Source organism: Podarcis cretensis (genome assembly GCF_951804945.1).
Source record: "Podarcis cretensis genome assembly, chromosome: 2".
NCBI classification, from domain to species: Eukaryota; Metazoa; Chordata; class Lepidosauria; order Squamata; family Lacertidae; genus Podarcis; species Podarcis cretensis.
The window spans coordinates 3714766-3737551 of record NC_137171.1 but is presented as its reverse complement, the minus strand read 5'-3'; the positions used below and the strand labels follow the sequence as shown (position 1 = coordinate 3737551).

Genomic DNA, 22786 nt, shown 5'->3' with positions numbered 1-22786 from the left:
CCCCAACCCGGTGCTATCCAGATGCCAGTGTGGCCAATGGCAACAGATGATGGGAGTTGGAAAATGTCAATCACCTTTCCTACCTGGGCAGTTCTCTTTGCACAAGGGCTGATGCTGATGCTGAAATCCAGCATCGCCTGAGCTCTGTGCATGCAGCTTTCTCCCGATTGAAGCACAGAGTGTTTGAGGACTGGGATGTTCGCCGGGAAACCAAAATGCTCATTAATAAAGCTATTGTACTACCAACTTTACTGCACGCTTATGAAACATAGACCATTTATAAACACCATCTCCAACTCCTTGAAATATTCCATCAACAGTGTCTCAAATAATTTTTGCACACATCACTTGGGAAGACAGGTGAACAATTGTCAGTGTACTGGAAGAAGCAAAGCTCACCAGTGTCAAAGCAATGATTCTTCAACATCAACTTGGTTGGACTGGTCATGTTGTTCAGATGCCTTCGTCTTCCAAAACAACTACTCTATTCCCAACTTAAGAATGGAAAGTGAAATACCGGCATACAATGAAAGAGGTTTAAAGACGCTCTCAATGCAAATCTTAAAAAATGTATAAGCACTGATAACTGGAAAACACTGGCTTGTGAGCACTCCAAAGGTGTAATGGACTTTGAAGAAGCACAAACTCAGGGCGAAAAGGAGAAACGAGCTAAGAAGAAGACACGTTTGGCAAACCCTCATCATGATCAACTCCTGTCTGGAAACCTATGTCCCCACTGTTAAAGTATGTGTGGCTCCAGAGTTGGCCTCCACAGTCAGTTACAGACTCACGGTTAAGACCGTGTTCATGGAAGACAACCTTACTCGGCTACGAGTGATCGCCAAAAAAGAAAAAGAAGAAAGATGGGAGTTGTAGGCCAACAACATCTGGAGGGCACCAGTTTAAGATGTGCTTGAACTGACCACTTTAATTTTGAGGGTAAACCAGCTACATGGGACCCCAATCAGATCAGGGGACTGTTTTCTTGCTATCATGGGAAATTTACTGCTTGCTGTGCCTTAGAAGAAAACTATATGAAAATGATGTATATATGGTATCTAACACCTAACAAATTGTCTAAAATGTGTAAGGTTGTTCCTAATAATTGCTGGAAGTGTGAACAAGTAGGTTGATCTTTTTTCATATGTGGTGGACTTGTAACAAAGCGAGGGTACTTTGGGAAATGATATATGATGAGATAAAAAAGACATTTAAAGTGAATATACAAAAAAAAAAACCCAACCCTGGAACTTTTCTCTTAGGGATTATAGGGACAACAGTTCCAAAACAGATGATTAAACTGTTTATGTATGTAACAACAGCTAGGATTCTCTATGTACAAGAATGGAAGAAAGAAGAAGTTCCCACCAAAGCAGAATGGATAAGTAAAGTGTTGGACTATGCGGAATTAGCAAAGTTAACAGCCAAAATAAGAAAACCTAATGACGATTGTTTTATGGAAAAATGGAAGCCTTTTTCAGATTACCTGAACTTGCAAGCAGGATTTAAACTACGAACAACAGTAAGCACTTTCGTCTGTCCTGACTATGCCACCTGTCAGCCTCACTGGGTAAGCCTGAGTTCTAGTACTTAGAATCATAAAATTGTAGAGCTGGAAGGGACCATGAGGGTCATCTAGTCCAAGCCCCTGCAATGCAGGAATCTTGAAAGAGGAGGAGGAAAAAAATATTATTCCCTGCCACCAATGCTCACTTCATTTTCCTCACAAACTAAAAAGTCCCAACCTAACACTGTTGGTGTTGCTGTGCGATCTCTCATTTCTGCAGATGTATCGTGTCCTTTGCCCTTTGCTACTGGGTGGACATAAAACTGTGACACCTGCACTAGCATTAACCCTGACGCAATGGCCACCTGGAGAGCCGGAGCTTGGGGCAGGCTGTCCATTTCTAAACCTCAGAATTCCTTCCTTATACACCTGAGCCCCTCACACTTTCCACAAGCCCAGGAAGCAACTGTGATGGCTGCAGAGCCACAAGAGCTCTTCCCCCTTGAAAAACAGGGTTAAAGAGCCATCTGTGTCCTGGGGTGAGAAACCAAGCTGAACTATGAAAAAAGCACTCCGCCAAAGCCTTTGTTTCAGTTAAACCAATGAACAATTTATTGAACAGAGCTCATGTGACTGACACTTCAATTCCATGTATGACCCCTGCTTAAAATTAATTGCCGACTCTACAGGGTACCTAACCATTCTGGTGCTCCAGCAACCTCCAGTGTAGATAACCTCAAATTGGGGAAAGGCACAGAACTGCAACAGCATGCTGGTCTTCTCTTTTGCAAAACACACTGGCTCCTTCTCATAGGCAACTGCGGCTCAGAACAAATGAGTTGGCCCCAATGCCTCTTGTGGCCTTATCCAGTTCCCCTTCTGAGCTGCTTACCATGCATGCTTATGAACAATCAAACAAGCCTCCGTATCTTCCTACAGCAGCCTGCCACCAAAGAGTGAACACTCATATCTCCTCAGTGATCAGCTAGACCAAACAGAGAAGTTCCCTCACCAGTCTAACGCCCCTCTTGCCAAAACATAGAAAGCTGCTTTATCCAGGCTCAGACTATTGGTTCATCTAGGTCAGCTTTGCCCACACTGACTGGCAGCAGCTCTCCAGAGTTTCAGGCAGGGGGCATATCCAGTACTAGTGGGAGTTGCCAAGAATTGAATCTGGGGCCTTCTGCACAGAAGGCAGACGCTGTACCTCTAAGTTGCGGCCTACCATTAAATTCATTCCAAGCAAGCACTTTGGGGCAGGGTGGGGACAGAGAGAGAATGGCAAAAATGGAATACCATTTCACTGAAATTCATTTATTTGTACATTGCTTACATGTCTTTTCCCATCCTTTTCTGTCCATCTCAACAGTGGTTATGCTCGTATGGGATCTTACACCAGTTTAGTCATGACCAGAAATGTCACAGGAAAAACTGTGGCTTCATGACTATCAGGATTGTCCCAGACCTGTCTGCAGGACCCAACTCAATTAAGTATTAATGCCTGATTTAAATACATTTTTTTTTTCCTTCTGAAGTCCATGGGCTCCAGAACACGGAGTACAATTGGGATTCCCTGGTGTTCGCATGCAAATATTTGCCAGCATTACTTCCCTAAGCCTAACATACAGGGGTATTAACAGTGGCAACCGCACAAACCCCACCTCCCGTTCCCTTTACAGTATCTCCAAATACTGCCTGAGCCAAATCCCGCCTGTCAGCACAAGCATGGGACTGCAGAAGGTCTCTGTCTCTGGGGGCTGTTAGCTGGCCCCTTCTCACGCCACTATGGCACCAACCTCAAGGCTTCCTTATCTTCCAGGCAAAGGGAGAAAACAGCACTACGAAATCTGGGGTTCAAGGACTTTCTTTTGCAGGAGTCCTCAGCCAATCTCGAGAAGTCCCAGTACAAGAGACAACAGTTCTGTTGATGATTACAGGAGGAATTTAGTTTACTCTACTGCCTTTTTTGCAAATGCTCTCTTACATAGGCTTAAAACTTGTAAAGGAAGCTATATGGCAGATGTTTTGGAAGTGCCAACCATATTTGCAAGTGGGTGAAAAGCACTACAAACCAACTTACTCAGAGACCAATTTATCAAATTAAATTACATTTCATGTTCCCTACACCTGTCAATTCTTTGCATCTTTGTTTTTAAATCACACTTTATAACATAAATAACAAAAAAATCATTGCACAACTACAACATACATATTTTATCCTGATTTTTTAAAGTCAACTTACATTCAAGTTCAAAACAATGCATTGAACTGTATTCACAGTATTCAAAAAATAGGCTCCAGTTGGAAGCTATTCTGGCCTTTGTCTTTTTGCTTTGGTTTTTATGTAATAAATTAATCTGGCCAAAATCTATGCTGGCTGATGAATGTGCATTCAGTTATTATTCTTGTTATTTTAAAAGACAACTATGTTCTTTCAGGTTATTGTTACTTATCAAGGCACCTTAAGTCAGGGCAATGGTGTTGGACTTCAACTCCCTCCCATCAGCCCTCGCCAGCATGGCCAATGGTCAGCAATGTTGAGAGTTGTAGTCCAATAACATCTGAGGGAACCATGGTTACCCCAGTCCATCCAGTTGATCTAAATAGGTTTTGAATCCAGCTCTCTAATAACTTAGGCAAATGTGTCCAACAGGGTCTAATAGGGTAATGTGTAGTAGACAAGAAATTCTGTGATGATTATTACATTCAGGTAGGTAGCTGTGTTGGTCTGGCACAGTCAAAATTAATTAATTAATTAATTGAAAAATTGTCCCAGTAGCACCTTGGAGACCAACTAAGTTTGTTCTGGGTATAAGCTTTCTGTTATCTGAAGAAGTGTGCATGCACACGAAAGCTTATACCCAGAACAAACATCAACTATGTCTCTAAGGTGCTACTGGACAATTTTTTAATTTATTTGATTATTACATTGGAATCATTGCACATGTAATCAATCTCTGCTGAGCTACAGCAAATGCCTATGCTGCGTATAAACTCACAAAATGGTTACCTCAAGCTCTCAGAGGGGAAAAAAACAGATGTAAGGAACCAGCTAACCTGCGGTAGCAGCATGACATCTTAGGAAGGAATGAGGATACCATTTTGCTAGGCTGCTTTTATGTTTAAGGATTAGGACTATCAATAAACTTGAAAGCTTGCAATAAGGATTTATAAGTGCATCAATTCAAATAAAGACAGGGATGGAGTGTGGAATTTCAAATTTCTCTGTTACCTGTTTTAATAATACATATTTTCAGAATCATATTAATGCTTTGGAAAATGCAATAATCTGCCTGGGCTTCAGGAACTGAATGTAGAGCACCCTAGATCTATAAAGCAGTGGTGGGAGAAATGATGGTAACTAAAATACAATGTGTTAAGAATCAAGATTGGTGTGATGGTAATGAAGGTGCAGTTTTGACCTTAAAGGTATAGAAGTACAGTGGCCAAGCAAATGAACTGGCCTGCATCAAGGGTTGTTGTAAATATACCCTGGGCACTTAAGAAAAATCACTATAAGTATGAAAATGGGGGGGGGGGGTTCTGGCCTATCAAAATTAAGGTGGAGAGGGAACAGAGCCATATTCTCCCTTCCTTGACCCAGACAGCCTGCATGTTCTATAGCACTTTGCATGTCCACAGGGCATAAACTCCTACGGAATTCCAGTTTTGCAGAAGCTTTCATTTTGCAAAACAATGTGAATATTAGTGCAGCTATCTCACCCTAGTAGTAACTCAGCTTGGTGGTCTACTCACGGGAGTGATGTAATACACACACAAAGCTTTATTGTGGTCTATAAACCCACAATACACAGTACAACAATAGTATATATCAACAGTTGTTAAGATGTAAGATTGACCTTGCTGGCCAAAAGAGCAGCTTTAGCCTGTACATACTGATTTCTGATTTTTACTGCCTCCGAGAGGAATTTTGTTACAGCCAGTTTAATAGTATCAATCTTATCCTCAAGGAGAACCCTGACAAGAAAAGAGTCAGCAATTCCAGGTTGTTTAGGATTGATTAGATGCTGTCTAACCTGTCTAGGGACATGGGTGGCGCTGTGGTCTAAACCACTGAGCCTCTTGGGCCTGCCGATCAGAAGGTTGGCGGTTCAAATCCTTGCGATGGGGTGAGCACCCGTTGCTTGGTCCCAGCTCCTGCCAACCTAGCAGTTCGAAAGCATTCCACTTAAAGCATTTGTGTACCACTTTAACAGTCATGGCTTCTCCCCAAGAATCTTGGTAAATACGGTCAAATTCTTAAAGTAGGGAGATAACAAAAAACCCTGCTGTTATTGGATTCATGGCACAGATGGGCCACAGGTCACATGTGAGCGAGATCATAAATCACTAAAGGCAATATCCCATAACCTCTGTTTCACAGTTTTGAGGGCAATATCATACTCCAGGTGGGGAAGAAAAGATGATGAAAGACCTATCAAAGAGGCCTTACAGGCCATGTTCTTGTTTTTTACCAGGAGCTGCATTTATCAAATGAAGTAGACCGTTTCCAAGGCCATACATGCAGGATGTTAGCCAATATTTCAAAGCACTTCACATGTAATACTTAAAGTGGGAACTCACCAAAGATTACACTGCTAGTTTTATTATTAGAAATTGCAAAAGGCATTCCTCCCCACCAAATCCCAGAAGCAGATGTTGTGATATTCCACAGCAGGAAAATCTCTGAAAGTGCCATATCCACACTAGCTCCCACTCCAAATTTTAGAGGGAAATGGAGATCAGTCGCAATTTGCCAATGCCTTGCTACAATAAGCCTCTCATTCCTCAAAACCACAAATAACTGGGGCCTGGCCTTCTCTCACAATGATCACCCTCTCTGAAATATTGTTTACAGAGAACTGGCAAACATCCCGGAAGAATCTCCTCTCTTATCGTAATCTGAAATCAATTGCTCTAGAGCAATTTATGAGAAAAGGCTTTGCAGTCATTTATTCTGGGATACTTGCCTCTAAGCACAACTAAGAACATAACAAGAGCCTGACTAGATCTGAGGCCCACCTAGTCCAACATCCTTTGGTTTCTCCCAGTGGCCAACCAGATGCACCTATGGAAAGCCCATAAGCTGGCTATGACCTCAATCACTGCTCCCCAGCTGACTCTGACCTTGGAGGTAATGTGTAGCCTCTGATAGCCTGATCCTACATGAATTTCTCTACTCTCTCTTCAAAGCTGCCCAATTTGGCAGCCCTCGTTATAGCCTGTATGGGATTTCATAGAGTAACTACGTGCTGTGTGAAGTAAGACATTAATCGAACAATCAGCTTCATTAGATGACACTGGTTCCAGTATGATGCAAGACAGCCTCCTCCCTGACTCACAGCATGCATACTTTATGCTCTTCCACTGTATCTCTCCTCTTCCTCACAGTTTTTCTAAGCTAAAAAGCCCCAGATGTTGTGAACATTCCTCACAGAGGAGTTGTTCCAGCCCCATGATCATCCCCAGGTGTGTGGCCAATAGACAGGAATAATGAGAGTTGCAATCCAACATCTGCAATCACACACATACAAACACAACCCAACAACATCTACAATGAATAAATAACAACAACATTAAATGATCCAGCAACTGCAGTTAGTGCAGAATGCTGCAGCCCAAGATGCTGAGCAGAGCAAGACCGTGTCTACATATAACACCTCTGTTCAAAGATCTGCACTGGTTACCCATTTGCTGTATATAAAGCCCTAAAAAGCTTGAGACCATTTTACTTGAGGGATCACCTTGTCCTGTATGTGCCTGCTTGACCACTCTGTAACAGTGTCCATTCCGCAGAACAGAAGCCCCACAATACTTGTTCCAACACTTTGGAACTCCCTGCCTATTGACCTCAGGATGCAGGCATTTTCACTGAATCCTTTTCAGCACCTGCTTACAACATTTTTGTTCAGGAAAGCCTATCCAGACACAGGTGTGTTATCATCTCTTTTGAGTTTATTGCTTCTTTCAAGTTCTTTTTAAAAATGTTTATAATTAATTGCTTTTAACTGTTTTTATTTATAATTTTAAAAATGACTGTAACTTGCTTAGAGGTTTTGTTGCAATCATGCAGTACCATTAAAGAATTAAATAAATCTGGGGAGCTAAATTTGGGGAAAGCTGGATAAGGTAGCATATGGGCTTTGGGGAGAAACATAGCTTTGTTGAATGTTTTCAGAGTGAATCATGGTTCAGTGATGTATATTTCTGCATATGGAAGTTTCTGGTTTCAATCCCTAGCATCTCCTTTTAAGGTTTTCAAGTAGCAGGCCTGGGGAAAATGTCTACCCAGGATACTGGAGAATAGACAAGAATGAGAGAAACTGACTGACTCCTTATCAAACATACTGCCACAATATTCAGTCCTAGATGGTTTCTCCTTGACGGCTTCCTCACAGCTGTTGCGTTATACTTGTAAATAGCATCTAGGGCGTTTGCTCTTGTCTCCTTCAAAAAGGGGGTAAGGTAAGGGTGAGGGGGCTTCGCACATGAGGAAACAACTGCAGAGACTGATCCATCAGGCTTTTCTCATTCATTCTTCTAGAACAAATCTGCACACAGAAACCAAAGCAAAGGCTCTGCTGTCAGGAAATGAATCACTGGGCCGCCCAAAGAAAAGTGCTAACTCTGCAATCATAATGGAATAGATTCTGGGCACTCACAGAGCACACCGTCTCCCTGGTTTGCACCAGAAAAACTTAACTGGAATCCAGCCTAAGATTACTGGTCCACAGATTATGTGTTGATTGATTTGTACACCACTGTATACCCATAGAACTCAGTATAGTAAATTAATTGGCTTAAATCCAAAACTATCAGCATAGGTGGCTTTTTGAGATACTGGCTCACTTCCCACATGATGGTAAACCATACTTAACACTTTATTGTGAACACACCTAGCTGAAATTTTTTTCTCCTCCAACTAACGTTCAGAGCAAACCAACCCCCACCCCCAACTCAGCATTCCATCATTCTATTTAATTAATTAATTGATTGATTAATGACATTTGCATACTGCCTTTCACCAAAAGATCTCATGGTGGTTCACAAGATAAAAACAGGAGATAAAAGCACAGGTAGTTAAAACAGAAACATCAGAAGTAGGGATAATAATTTGTTTCTCTCCAACAAACTACAAATCAGTAAGCCAAGAATACACCTTGGATACAGATCATGGTTTGTTGAGAGTGAAACAAACCATGGTGCCTGGTTTGGACATATAGTGGGGGAGGAGAGCTGAAAAGATCTCTACAGGCTATGGTGGCTTATTTATTAGAAGTAATGTATTTAGCATTAACTCTGGAAGTGTAGACTCTTTTCTGACCAAACTAAGCCTCCTGGTGTATATTTTGCTCTAGGGGGCCTAGTTTGGTGAGGAAAGGCTCACAACAAACATGGAGGGGAAATGTCTAACATAATAGTGACATTATTAACAGTGACCAGGCAAACATCTCTTAATATAGTTTTATTTATTATTGATGAAATGCAAAACCAGGAATTGTAATATTATGCATGAATGTCACTACTTGCCATCTTCTGGCCCCGTTTCATCTCATGCTTTGAAATCTCCTAATGATACAATTTTTTTAAAAAAATAATATTTATTGAGGTTTTGAAGGTTACAAATAAAACAAAGAAACACCAAATTAAACAAAAAATGAAACAATGTATCACATTTTAAAAAATACCATACAAGTAAAAAAAAAAAGATTAAGAAAAAAGGAAAAACAACAGCAAGAAACATATCAAACCTTCACATAATATATCTTTCATATGCTTATTTCCTTGACCTCCTCCCACCTCCCTTTTTTGTATTCTAATTCAGTTAAATATTTCAGCAAATCCTTTCCCTCTTTTTATCCTCAAAATTAATATATCTATTTGAACTTAAACTCTTAAAACATTTCCACTAGGGTCATAAAAATTTCATTCCACAATTTTTCTCTCCCTCATTAAATTTTACAAAATTTCCAAATATAAACTTTAAATTCCCAATCTTCTTCCACCATCTCCTCTCCCTGGTCTCGGTCTCTGGCGTCCCTTCTGTCAACTCCAAAAAGTCCATCAACCTGGAGATCTTATATCCGAGGCTCTTAACTCTCCTTCACGTCCCTTCTGCCGATCTTCTTCATAATCTTTAGTGATAAAAAGCAGATCTCAGGGGAGCTCCTTCCCAACAATGCCTTTATTCCTTCTTAACAGGGCAGCCAGATTTCCATAGTTAAAGCTAGGATCCATAAAGCGTTCCAAATCTTGTTTCAAAAATCCTCCAAATCCAAATGTCCCACAAGCTCCAATCTCCTCCCGACTCCATATCCCAAAAGTCAATTGATCCCTGCATTGGGGAATCTCTCCAACTTTCCTTTTCCAGACCAGGCCAGGCTCCAATCTTCAAAATCTGGCTTTTTATAGTTTCAGTCATAAAGGGCCTCAATTTGTAATCCTCAATTTGCATCTGCAAGGTCAAGGCTCCCCCCTGTATTACTCTGGGCTCAGCCACAGCAACTTTCTCCTTCTCCTTCTCAACAATTTGTTCAGTCATAATAAATTCCTGTGCTGGATCCTTGACAACTTCTGTGTTGATACCCACTTTTGATCCCAAGGTGACAACATTAGTAGCCATAGCATCTATCTGTTTATGAAGCTTTTCCAGCAAATAGTTTGTTTTATACAATGCAGACACTAAATCTTCCCTAACAGACATTCTTGGGATGTTCAAGGTCAAATTCTGGTTTCTCACAGTCCTTATCTTACAGCTGGATGTCTCCACTCCACTCTTGTAACAGTTTCAAGAACTCAGTCCTTTCCAACACAGTTCCAAAGGTGAAAAATAGTATCAATTTTCAGTTACTTTTTCTTCTTTTAAAACGCAGAAGCGGACAATAGAAACCGTATCTTTCTCTTGTAGCTAGCTGTCAAATATGTACTGTTCACTGTCAATGGACTTTTTTCTCTCTCTCTCTTCTTTTGCAGCCCGTTTCCAGGTTCAGAGACGTGGTAATTTAATTTAATTTTCCACTCTCTCCTGCAGGCACGCTTGGTCAAAATTCCCCCCCCTTCCCCTGCTTCCAAGGGGGGTTTTATAGTTTCAATCAATGGAAGTTTGATCCTTTACATGAAGCTTTCCAAAACCTTAGCTTACAAATACTTTGTTTCAGTCTGTTTACAAAAAGGGGAGGCGGACTTCCTGTTTTGAGCCTTCCCCGTTCGATGCCAAATTAAAGTATTTAGAAATCCAATTTTCCGTTACTCACGGGTTGTTGTTTAAAATCCAATTGTCCACAGGAAAAAGTCAGCGCTCTCCGGCAGCAGCAATGCGGCTTCACTCCGTGAAAGAAGCGGTCAATTCAAAGCACCGCGCCACTCACCCCACGTCGCTCTGGATTCCCGATACCGGGTCTCCCCGCGAGTAGGGGGGCGCAAAAGGTGCCAGCCGAATCCCAAGTTCACAGGCTCTTCCGCCTGTGATTTCCAAGGGTCTCCGCCTTCGCCGTGGCGGTGCAGACCCTGCTTTCCACGAAGCAAGTTCCTCCCGATCGGAGGAGCTCCGCCATTGCCGGAGCCGCTAACCCGGAAGTCTCCCATGCTAAAAATCTCCTAATGTTACAATTATAAGCATCTCAACCCAGTGGTGAGAATGGGTTGTCTTCAAAGTTAGTCATGCTCAAAGGAAATCCACTGAAATTAATATACAACTGGCATCTGTTAATTTCAATGGGTGTACTCTAAGTAGAACCTAGATGGGTACAGCCCAATATTTATAAGATCAGATACTGCAGCCAGCCTCTCCAAAAAGTATTAATTTCCAGTGAATTCACCACACAACCACCAAACAGAAGAAGAACGAGGAGGTGGTTATGTAGGAATAATAAAAAATTGAATGAATGTGGAGAGGGAATGTGGTTTTAATTCATTTTAATGTTCCCGGAATCACAAAGGCTGAATACATTCTTACTTAACTAAGCCTGCAAAAAAGAAAAAGAAAAAAGTTTGCTCTATTGTACAAACAAGAAGAAAATCATACGTGTTTTCAACGTTAAAGCTACTTGCATGGCCAAGGTAGGATTTGTATCTAGGTCACAAATACCTAGCCTACAAACTTTGCCATAGCCTACAAACTTATTTAATGATTCAGGAAGAAGTTGGCTATATGACAGATGATGCTTCAACATTCACAGACAGGCACTTTGTGAAAAAGGGAGTTCACTAACAGATCCGCATATTCTGAGAAATGGGAACTGGGCCTGAATTTCCCCAAATTTCAGGCCCAGCATGTAAATTGCCTCAGGTGGGATTAGCTCCTCCTACTGCCAGACTATCCTTGTGACACTAGTCCCCTCTCATTTCCCAAAAAGGGACTGAGGCAGGACAGCTGATGTACAACCCTTGCAGTCGTAGCACAGCCCTCATTTCTAAGACCTAAACACTGCCAGTTTCTTTCAAACATGCTCAGATTACATCTGGGAAATTTGGCAAATTGAGTTCTCAGTACCTCCTAGCTTACTATGTTCAGCTGGAAGGCACCAGGAAGCCCAAGGTTAGGGTTGCCATATGTCTGGGAAATCCCAGACACATCCTCTTTTGGGGAGCCAACATGCCCATCCGGGAAGATTTTTACATTTTAAAGTAAATTTTCAGGGTTTGGGAGGATTTATTTTTTAACTTGTTTTTTTTCTTTTGACTCGTTTTTGCTCTTCAAGATATGGCAACCCTACCAAGGTCTACATCGGCAATGAATCCTTCAGGAATGGCCAACATAGCACCCACAGGCGACATGGCACCCATGGAGAACTTCAATGATGCCCCTTGGCAGGGGGCCGAGGCTCTGAGCTTCCATTTTAATTTTTAAAAGTATCTAGCCCACTTAGAAAGTTAGGAAACAAAATGTAGAGGGATCCTTCTAAGTGATTTCTGTTAAACGAACCAGTCTGCCAACTGCTGTCAGTGTATTTAGCCAATGAGTGAAGTCAAAGCTGTGATCTTTCCTGTGGTGGGCTCAGTTGTGATCTGGTACTCCGTAGAATTTTTTTTCTGTGAATTCCACTACACAATTAATATGGAAACCCAGGAAACCATTAAGAATTTACTGTATAATTAACTTGCAGTACAATGGTATACATGTCTACACAGAAGCAAGTCTATTGTGTTTAGTGAGGTTTGCCCCACTTAAGTGGGTACAAGATCATAGAATCACAGAACTGTAGAGTTGGAAGGGACCCCAGGGGTCATCTAGTCCAACTCCCTGCAATGCAGGCATCTTTTCCGCAATGCAGGGCTCAAACTCATAACTCTAATATTTGGCTTAGGGTTGACATTGAAGGAAACAGGATTCTTGTGCCTTTAAAAGTTGCATCTCTGCAATCAGGTAGAGCAGGTCAGAGTTGACTTATCATGGTAAGCTTGAGATTGTCTTGTTGGGGGCGGGGGCAGCAGCGACTGTACTCTCTAACTTTGTGTTGTGCCGTGCCCCTCCAGGGCAGTCTTCTGATTGCAAGAAAAATATTTCATGTTTTTAGGGTTGTTTACTAAATGTATGTACAGTAAATATGCTAAATCAGATCATTCTTCAATGCAAACTGAAAACTTTCTGAGGCATCTTACCCTATGCAGATTACCAATTTGCACAGAAAAATTTTCCAATTCAGAATTTTCCAGAAAATTCATGTGAGTACTCTTAACAGTAGAAGCAAACTGTGTGTGAAACCATTCCAACAGTCTAGCCCTCCTCCTTTGAGTTTCATCCAGCTTTTCCAGCACCCCATTAAAAAATATCTAGAGACAGTGCTGAGACATACAAAATGGAATGTTTATGCCATGACATGTCTACCATATTGCCTTCAAGTCTCTTAAAAGCTATTAATTTGTGCACATCCCCAAACAACAAATGAAGTCACCCACTTGAAGGGAAGGCTTCCCCCCCCCCCCCACTGCAGACTCACTAGTCAATCTGGCCTGGGAAAAACTCCTTTCCAGCCACTACAATAGCAGACAGATCCTGAATTTCAGTGCTCTAGCATCAACTTGAATCTTCTTCTTTTATTGTTTCTATTACACTTCATATTTCTCAGTGTCAAGTAACCATGCCAAAAATTTATAGCCTTCTTTCTGATCTTGGGGCCACCCTGCTGAATGCACTAGTACCCTTCAGGAGTAAATGCGTGGGGGGCTGCAACTTAGGGTGGGTGGGTGTTTTGTTTTGTTTTTTACAAGGAGCTCAGCACAAAAAACATTTCTGTCATTTTCCATGTAAAATCAAATAATACTGGGATAAAAGATGACAGACAGTAGAGAAATCTAAAAGCAAAATGACTGTTGCTAACTATCTAGGCTTTCTGAAAACTGGGTAAGTGTAGGTGTGGAATTGGTGACTAATCACAACTGCCATCCATTTCAACAGTCAGCTTTGCCTTCACTTTAATTCATTAGCAACAGAAAGTACATTATCTGATGCAATCTATTCAGCTTTGTAACAAACCTTTTCTGTCATATCTGATTAATGATAACATTAACCAAATGTGATTTTGGTTAAATACTGTGCAACACCCCTCCATTTTAATTTTTAAAAGGGAACAAAATGCTTGCTTAGAAGAAAACCAGTCCAATTTCCACATTGGTCCTGCTGGTCTGCATTGCTGCTGCCCAAATAACTCTCAGAATTTCCTGCTGTACTTTCCGCAGATATGGGAAGGCTTGCGTGGCAAATGGTTTTTCTCGTAAGAGTGGTTTACGGTTAGTTTTGCATAAACAAAGCAGGTTTCAGCAGTGATTGTTTATTCATATAGGGTTTAAAAACTAAAGTTGTTTGTGTGAACTATACATTCATGTCTTGTCCAAACAAACGGAGGGCTCACCACCAATGTTGCATTCATATATATTTTGTCAGTTAGAAAACTCACCCATGGTTTTTTTGCAATGCACAAAAAAGGCCATGAAGCTACGAGCATGTGCCAAGTTTGGCTTACCTAACCGGTCCCTTTCCTGAATGCTCAAACCAACATCTAGTCCACTCCACTTCCTGTTACGGAAGTTGCCTTACCCAAGTCAGACCACTGGGTCCATATGGGTCAGGACTGTCTACACTGACTAGCAGCGGCTCTCCAGGGTTTAAGGCAGGAATCTCTCTCAGCTCCACCTGGAGACACCAGGAATTGGGCCTTCTGCACGAAAAGCAGGTGCTCGACCACTGAGCTACGGCCCTTCCCCAACATTCACTTAGCAATGTATTTATTTGAAATGTTTAAGTATTTTGTTAACTGTTAAGTTGTGGGCGAACACAGCAGACGACACAGCAATTTCTCCAGAGCAGCTCTTTATTTGTACGCTGGCAGAACTGAACAGCAACAGCTCAGCCGGCCTGCACATTAACTTTGTGTTAAATATCTATTCTGTAGTTGACCTCCTTTGTAATGTTTTATTCTGAAATCTTTAATACAATATTTTAGTTTTCTGTTAATTATGTTGCTTTTTTATTGAGTTTATATTGATGTTTTAATATTCTATAAACCACTTTGAGATTTTTCTTAAAAATATAAAGTGGTATAGAAATGAAATGAAATGAAATGAAAAAGAAAGAAAGAAAGAAACTTGTATCAAAAGCAATACCTCTAGCTATGTTGCAATGCACACATAATTATTTTATTTGTTTGATTGTTTTAGATATTAGCATCATATCTTTTAGGACAAAGAGCACACAGGATTTCTTACAAAAAATAAGCATAAATACCACAAGAAGTCACAATGCACAAAGTATTTTAAAACATGCCAGTTCCAACACACTCACCAACATAAAATTACCGTAGTCACAAAAGGCTCTAATAAAGCAAGACAAACCCTATTCAAGCTCTGTCCAAAGAAAACTAAAGAGGGCATTTGGCAGAGTTCCCTAGGAAGGGAATTCTGATGGGGGGGCACCACTGAAAAGGGCCTGGCTCTGGGGCCCATCAACCTGTTCTTGTTGCCACAGAAATTTCACCTAAAATTCAATGGAAGTGTTAGGGTTCTTCCTCGAGCAAAACATTGAAGGAATTTTAGTGGAAGCCCAAAGTGTTTTTGTAACACTAGTGACACTTCTCAGGATAATGGCTGTTACTGGGGAGTGGCAACAGCTCAGTGGCAAAGTGCATGAACGCTTTGAGTCCCAGGTTCAATCCCTGGCAGCTCCAGTTAAGAAGACAAAGACTCTCTGCCTGAGACCTTACTGTACCAATTGCCAGTGTAGACAAAAATACTTTTGGAGGGTCAAATAATGTGATCTGTTATAAGGCAGCTTCTTTCAGCAGACAGCCAGGTGAGAGACAGATCAGAGATAGTATCACAGGCTAAGCAGAAATAGTGGCAAGAACTCTGCCATTCAATTTTTGATAAACCGAAAATTAATTGCTGCTGCACAGAAATACTAGCTGAATAACCAGTGTGCAGCAACTGCATTTATTGCAGTATAAACTTATAACCTGGAACATGGTATGCTAAACTGCCAGAAAGGCCTTTGTTCTCACACTCATGTCTCAACAAAAAAAGGAAGAACACCAAGCTTTCAGGGGGGAAACATCAAATGGGAGTATGCCACTTCAGAAGGGAAATGAAGGATTGCATGCTTCAGTGCTCTCTTATGTCAAAACCTATTGCACTTGAAAAGCTAGCAGGCTCATGAGAATGGTAACCTTTCTACCTGACATACTGACTTTCCACATGCAGGGTTATGTAGGTGGATGTGTCATATAGGTCCCAGAAATCCTCTCTGAGGTGGGAGCCAAGTTTAAGGGGAGTGGAAAAGTCAAATGTGAGTGTGAGCTAACCTTTGTTAACATATTCAGAAATGCCCGAGATAAGACGTTGCAAGTTGCACTCACGCAGAGGCTACGTGGTAGCAGGAATACTAAATGGTCTATCTATTCCAAAACTGGATGTTGTCGTTGCCTCCATCTTTAGAGGCTAGCGTTAACATTTTCAAGGCTGTAAGAAGGATGTGATGAGTCATGGCACGCAGGGAGAAAATGAAATGGGGAAAGTGGCCTTTTATCACCAATACAAGATATAAATAATTACAAGAGAAAAATTAAGGAAATATACATACATATATCTGGCGATTCATCAGAACCATCTGGACAATCCTTCTCTCCATCACATCTCCAGCCCATGGATATGCAAGTGATCTGATCTTTACATGCAAACTTTGTGGGGCTACATGTCTTCGGTGCTATATAGAGGCAAACAAATGGAAAAAGAAAGGGGGGTTAGTTCTTCAAGACATGTCATTAAGAATCATTTCAAAGCTAGCCACTTAAAAAGCAAGCTGACTCTGACCATGGTACAGGGCTCATCCATATTCACAACACTTCAGGAAAGTGTCAGATTAAAATGTGAGGTATTAATTAGAGCAAAGCAGGAGCCAAGAGTCAAGGCGCGAATCAAATTGTAAAAGACCATTTACCCTGAATAATAATCCAATCCATTTTCTTTTATTTACATGCTAAATTTTGGTGTGGAAGCACCACCAAATAAAAACAAAGTGGAAGGTTTAAAGCCAGACTATGTATTGTGTGTACATTGGTTGGTAAATCTGCCTATTAGTTAACTGGAACACAGAAACAAACCACAGAGAGCATCTAGTGTGATCCGCCCTCCCCGCCCCCGCCCCCAAGTCACCAAGATACAAAATCTGTCAAGTCAATGCATGAGAACTTCAAACTCAAACTTTGGACTGAACACTGACTTCAACCCCACAGTTGACAATGGAGGACAGGTAAACCAGCATTATGGTGCTCTAGTGCTGGGATGGGTATCCTGTGCCCCTTTCATACAGTGTTGGACTCCAACTCCTATCAGTCCCAGCCAGCATGGCCAATTGTCAGGGATAATGAAAATTGTAGTCTAACAATATCTAGCTGGTTCCTCATCCCTGCTCTAATGTGTCCCAAACCTACCCATTCTGCCTTTCAGTTAACAATGGGCTTTTGTCCACCATTTAATGACCATGTAACACTGAATTCACTTCACATATCAGCCTGACCACAAACATACAGAAACTGGTAGCATCCTCGTGTAAATTATATGTCTATGAATGTAGACTATGAGCCAGGAAGTCCGCAGTTCATAACTTAATCACACACTCAATGGATAGCTATTATTTTTCTTATTAATTAATTAATAATTATATTCTGATTTTTTTTTTACTGAGCCCTTCTCCCCAAGTGGGTCACAATGATTGTGACCCACAAATCACAAGGAGTGCTCTGATGGTGTTTCCTGCTTGGCAGGGGGTTGGACTCGATGGCCCTTGTGGTCTCTTCCAACTCTATGATTCTATGATTCTATGATTTAAAATACCACAACCACTGTGCAAATCACTATTCATTCAGACAGGAAGGACTAACTTTACCCACGGCTTGCAGTGCTGGGATTCCCAATGCTGGCAATATGAGTGTGGGCACTATACAGGTTAACCCACCCACCCATTCTCCCAGGTCAAGGTTGCAGTCTCTGCCATTGCTGTCTGAGCATACAGGGGGCTAATCAGTTTCCCTCCTGACATAGCAACGTTAACGTGATCTGGACCCCCAGCTTTGTTCGATTATACTCTCCAAGTGGTGATGAGGCACACGGAATAGCCTCTTCTGAAGTGGTGACTGCAAAGGGAACATCTGATGTCATTATTTCTACATGGAACAGTTCCTCTGTGCAAACACAGCATATGTTTGACTAAAGGGTGGCTTTCAGAAGGCTGCTCATCCCTTCCAAGCCTCCACATTTGGAAAACAGGTACACTTCTGTGGTGCGTTGTTGATATGGTGGTCTTTGGAGTTGAAAAACATATACGCTGTTTTCAAGGGAAGAGGTAAACAGTGGGCAAGCAACGAAAATAATGGTTCCACAAAATTTTTCCCCCTCCAATCTGGACTACTGAATGCTGACAAAACAACACATGAAGCTCTGTGAGGTCTGTGAGGTTAAAACTCAAAGAATGTTCTCCATGATTCAGCTGCCATAATGGCCAGAAGAAGACTGAATGAGGGGTGAACAAGATGTGCACTTAAATATGTAGCAGGCAGCTGTGTTACTTTGCTTTTCCTTTAACTAGCTTCAGGGATGGAGACAGCTGGATTCTCATGGTGAAAGCAGAAAGCAGGAGGGGCAGGCATATCTCTACATTCCCCCAACAAACTGGAAAGGAGATCTGCCACCAGCACTAAGTAGGATTAGGAGCCTTAGAAGAAAGAGAGTCTAGTGGTGTCCATTTCAACTGGGGGGGGGGGAATTAGGATTAGGAGTTTTAACCCTTCTCCTACCAAAGTCCAAATTAAAACCTCCCCCAAGCTGCTACTTATACCAGGAGGGAAGCTTCAACAGGCACAACTGGGAGCCTTCCTCTCAATTTAAATAGGAAGTGGGCCAGATTTTATTGTTGGGACCACTCAGTGCAGGAGGGTTAAACTCTCCTTCCCACCCAATCCTGGTTAGATACACACAACACACCGCAGTATATAATGCAGAACAGGGGTGAGGAACCTCCAGTCCATGGTCCAAATAAGGCCCAGCAGGCTATTTTGGTCAAGCCACACCCACCTGCCAACCACACTGTTATGTGTGGGTCAGTAAAAAGTCAAGTGGGCAGGGCCAAAAGATCAACTTGGTTGGGCAGGGTCAAGCACCAGGCTTCTGAAATGCTGGTGACCAGTGGTACTTCAAAGCACAGTGCAGGACTTTCCCCAAGAAATGAAAGAAAGGGCAAAACAAAATAAGGTGGGAGCAGTCAGGCCCTACAACATCCACACACAAGAGGAAGAGAAACCAGTGGGGTATAGTGATTTAAAGTGCCAGACATGTCTAGGGAGACGCAGACTCAAATCCCCCACTTAACCATGAAGTTCTCTGGCTGATCTTGAGCCAATGACTCTCTCTCAGCCTAAATAAACTTGCTTCCTGCCCAATGCAGCCAGCAACAAGGGCTGTAGCTGCCTGGCTTAATATTTTGTTTATGCCTATTTTCTTGTCCCAATTTGATGACTCAGCAGTATAAAAATAAAAGGACAAGTTGAACATATTTGCCAAAATGTAAAGACTGGTGCATCATGCAAAGTCCAATGCCAACCAGGCATCTGTTGACAGATGTCTGTCCACATGGATTCTCTAAAAAGTGGGTTTAGCATACCATAAAAGTGATACCACATCCCAAGGAGACAGGTATCACTTTTCAAGTATACTAAACCTGCTTTAGCGAAAGCACAAGGGCAGAAACCATGACCCAGACAGTTGGATCTGTGGCTATTTGCCACAGCAGTTACACAGAACAGCAGCACTTAAGAGTAGCAGACCAGAGAACCCTGGGTTCAGATCCCCACTGCTAAACCTCAGACCAGTCACTCTCTCTCTCTCTCTCTCAGCCCAACCTACCTCACAGAGTTGTTGTGAAGATAAAATGGAAGGTGGGAGTACACTGCCTTGAGCTCCTCAAAGGAAAGGCATGATATAAGGAGTAAATAAACAGAAGCTAGCAAACCGTATGCTTCCAATGTAGCACATGCAGAGGGCAAACAACAGCAGAGGTTGAGAGTCTACAGAAGTCTTTGGCTCCTCACTGTTGGGGACAGAATGATGGCTAGATGGACCTTGGCATGGTCCAACAAATGTAGAGACTTATGACTAGAGCCTTACGACTTCCTCTCTTATTCATCCTCAACCATCTGTGCTCTGAATGTCTAACCTAATATTAGACGCTATTATATTCAAAGGACAAATTATACCACGACTGCCTCCAGCCAGGGCAAAGTGGATCTTCCTTCTTATTTACAAATATTAAATTGGGATAAGGGATGCAAGGGTACAGGGAAGGCAGAAGATATGCTACTGCAGAAATCATACAACTTGTTTTCGGGCATTTGTAACGCTGTTTGGTAGGCATTAATTCACACCACGTCTCCTGCTGCTAGAGTCTATTCTTCAAGGAGGACATTCTGCATGATGCAGCTGTCATCTGCTAATTGCTGCCCATCTTCTATGCCTTGGAGCTTTGCCCTATCACACATGTGCAAAATAATGAAAGCCAATGAAAGCCAAAAAGTCAATGCTATTAGCACCAACTGAGGGGCTGTGCTGCAGAAGAGCAATTAAACCACAATCCAAGAAGTATCACAGCACCCAAGGAACAAATGGATTTAGAATAGGGCAAGGAGGTCTCTTGCTCTGCAGGCAACATGCTCCCGAAGCATCTGACCTAGAATTCTGAGGTGAATGAAGGTGGCTGGAGGGGAATTCAACTCAGGGTGTTGCAATTAAAGGCACTGATTATTTCAGGCGGCTCCCCCTAACTAAATCCAGGAGACGGAGACCCAGCCACCTGGAATAAACAAACCTAGTGCTTCTACCTTAACTCATCCAAACTAGACCCATGCCCAACTGATTACAGTAGATCTCATTTCCAACGTCCCTGGGATTTGGGATGCATAAGAGTTCTGTGGCTCTCAAGTACTTCAGCTTCACCAGGCTGTAAACTGGACTGTAAGGCCTAAAATGACTGCAGACTAAATCCCGACACAAACAACTCTTAAGTGGATAACCTAAAGAGTCTGTAATGAGTAGGGGGGGAGATCAGTGCCTACAGTGTACCCAGCAGCTGAAGATCAGCTCAAGAGAGTTATAGCGCTGCCAAAGCTCTAAGCTTATCTGTTATTATAATTGGATATTCCCGTTAAACTATCCCTATGGCTGACCCCTGGGACCTGCCACTCAAACACAAAAGGCAACCCACTACTCCTGGCCTGCGTTTCCCCACTCTTCCTCGTCCCTCCACTCCCCAATTAATCTCATCCTGACAAGCCTGTCAAAGCGCTTTTGGAGAAACCCAAGCCTCATCCTGGATTTACAGAGCTTTTCATGGCAAAGATATCCTCCAAGGCCTCAAAATTGACAGAGCATGACCTCCCAGCTGAACAGCACCATGGGAACCAGCCTCCAGCAGCAACAGCAGCAGCAGTGGCAGCACAACCTCTCCCTCTGCCTCACACCTCTGGAAAGCAGCAGTTACTGGGGTTACTCTTCGCACTGGAACATGGAAAGCTACCTTTGCACCAGGTATATGGCCATCCAGCCTAGTTTTGTCTACTCTGACTGGCAGGGTCTCAGGCAGAGGTCTTTCAGGCCACCATGCTATCTGGTGCTTTTTATTGAGCAGGGATTGAACCTGGGGCCTCCTGCATGCCAAGGATGTGCTCTATCACTGAACTATACCTCCTCCCTCCCTCCCTCCCCACCCACCCAATTTCAGTGGGAGGCATCTGAACTCTGAATGGAGATCAAACTCAGAAACAGAAAATGCAGTAAAAGGACCCACAGGTCGCCAGGCAAGACTTGGCCAATTGCCGTCCAGTTCCAACAAGGCCACAAAACCATGAGCCCTCTTTCATGTGACAGAAAAAATGGTAGCAACCTACCCTCCACACACAGGAGGGTGTCAAATATGAGAATGTGACAGATACACATTCATGACAGATACACATTCTTTACATGAGAGCTTGTAAAGGACATGGGATGCAGCATTTCTTCCCAAACAGAAAAGTCTGCACAGTACAAAACAAAAACACATGTTGCTGAGAAGGTAGCCCCAATTCTCAGAAGATGAGTTAGATTAGTTCCTACATCCTCTCCACACTGATTATGCAAAGGCAAGCATGCTTAAAGATCAGGCTAAAGCTCAGCCTGGCTAAATTCTACTGAGGTCTGAAATATGATTATGCCCTCCTGGGTTTCATGATACAGAGGAAGGGAAAGCTGAGTGTACTCTGGACTTTAAGAAGGCCAATTTTAAAAGGCTGAAGGAGCTGCTGGTTGTGATCCTGTGGCCAGAAATACTCAAAGAGAAGGGAGTCCCAAGATGGATGAGAGATTCTAAAGGGAGAAATATTGAAGGCCCAAATGCAGACAATACCAACAAGAAAGAAAAGGGTGAGGCATCTCAGGAAACTGGTGTGGCTGCATTACAGATGACAGATTACAGATGAGCTGAGAGTTAAGAAAGGCATGTATAAGAGATGGAAGAAAGGGGAAATCACAAAGGAGGAATATACACAAATAGCTAACAGTTGCAGGGGGGAAGTCAGGCTGGCTAAAGCTCAGAATGAGCTCAGGCTTGCAAGCATAGCTGTCAACCGTCCCTTATTTGGCAGGAAACTCCCTTATCCCAGCGCCGTGTCCCGCTGCTGTCCCGGATTGATGATGTCCCTTAAATTTCCCGGGTTTCAAAGGACGCAGCTCCTCTCCCTCCCTCCCTCCCTGCTGGCCAGGGAG

General features: G+C 42.4%; 1 protein-coding gene across 5 annotated transcripts in view; it reads right to left on the bottom strand.

Moving 5' to 3' along the window:
* Positions 1–22786, bottom strand: part of LRP1 (LDL receptor related protein 1) — a 317944-nt gene that overhangs the window by 216835 nt on the left and 78323 nt on the right. For all 5 annotated transcript variants that reach the window (XM_079967068.1, XM_079967067.1, XM_079967069.1 and 2 more), the window contains one exon: positions 16581–16703. In XM_079967068.1, the coding sequence (XP_079823194.1) occupies positions 16581–16703 (123 nt within the window). The remainder of the gene's footprint in view (positions 1–16580; positions 16704–22786) is intronic.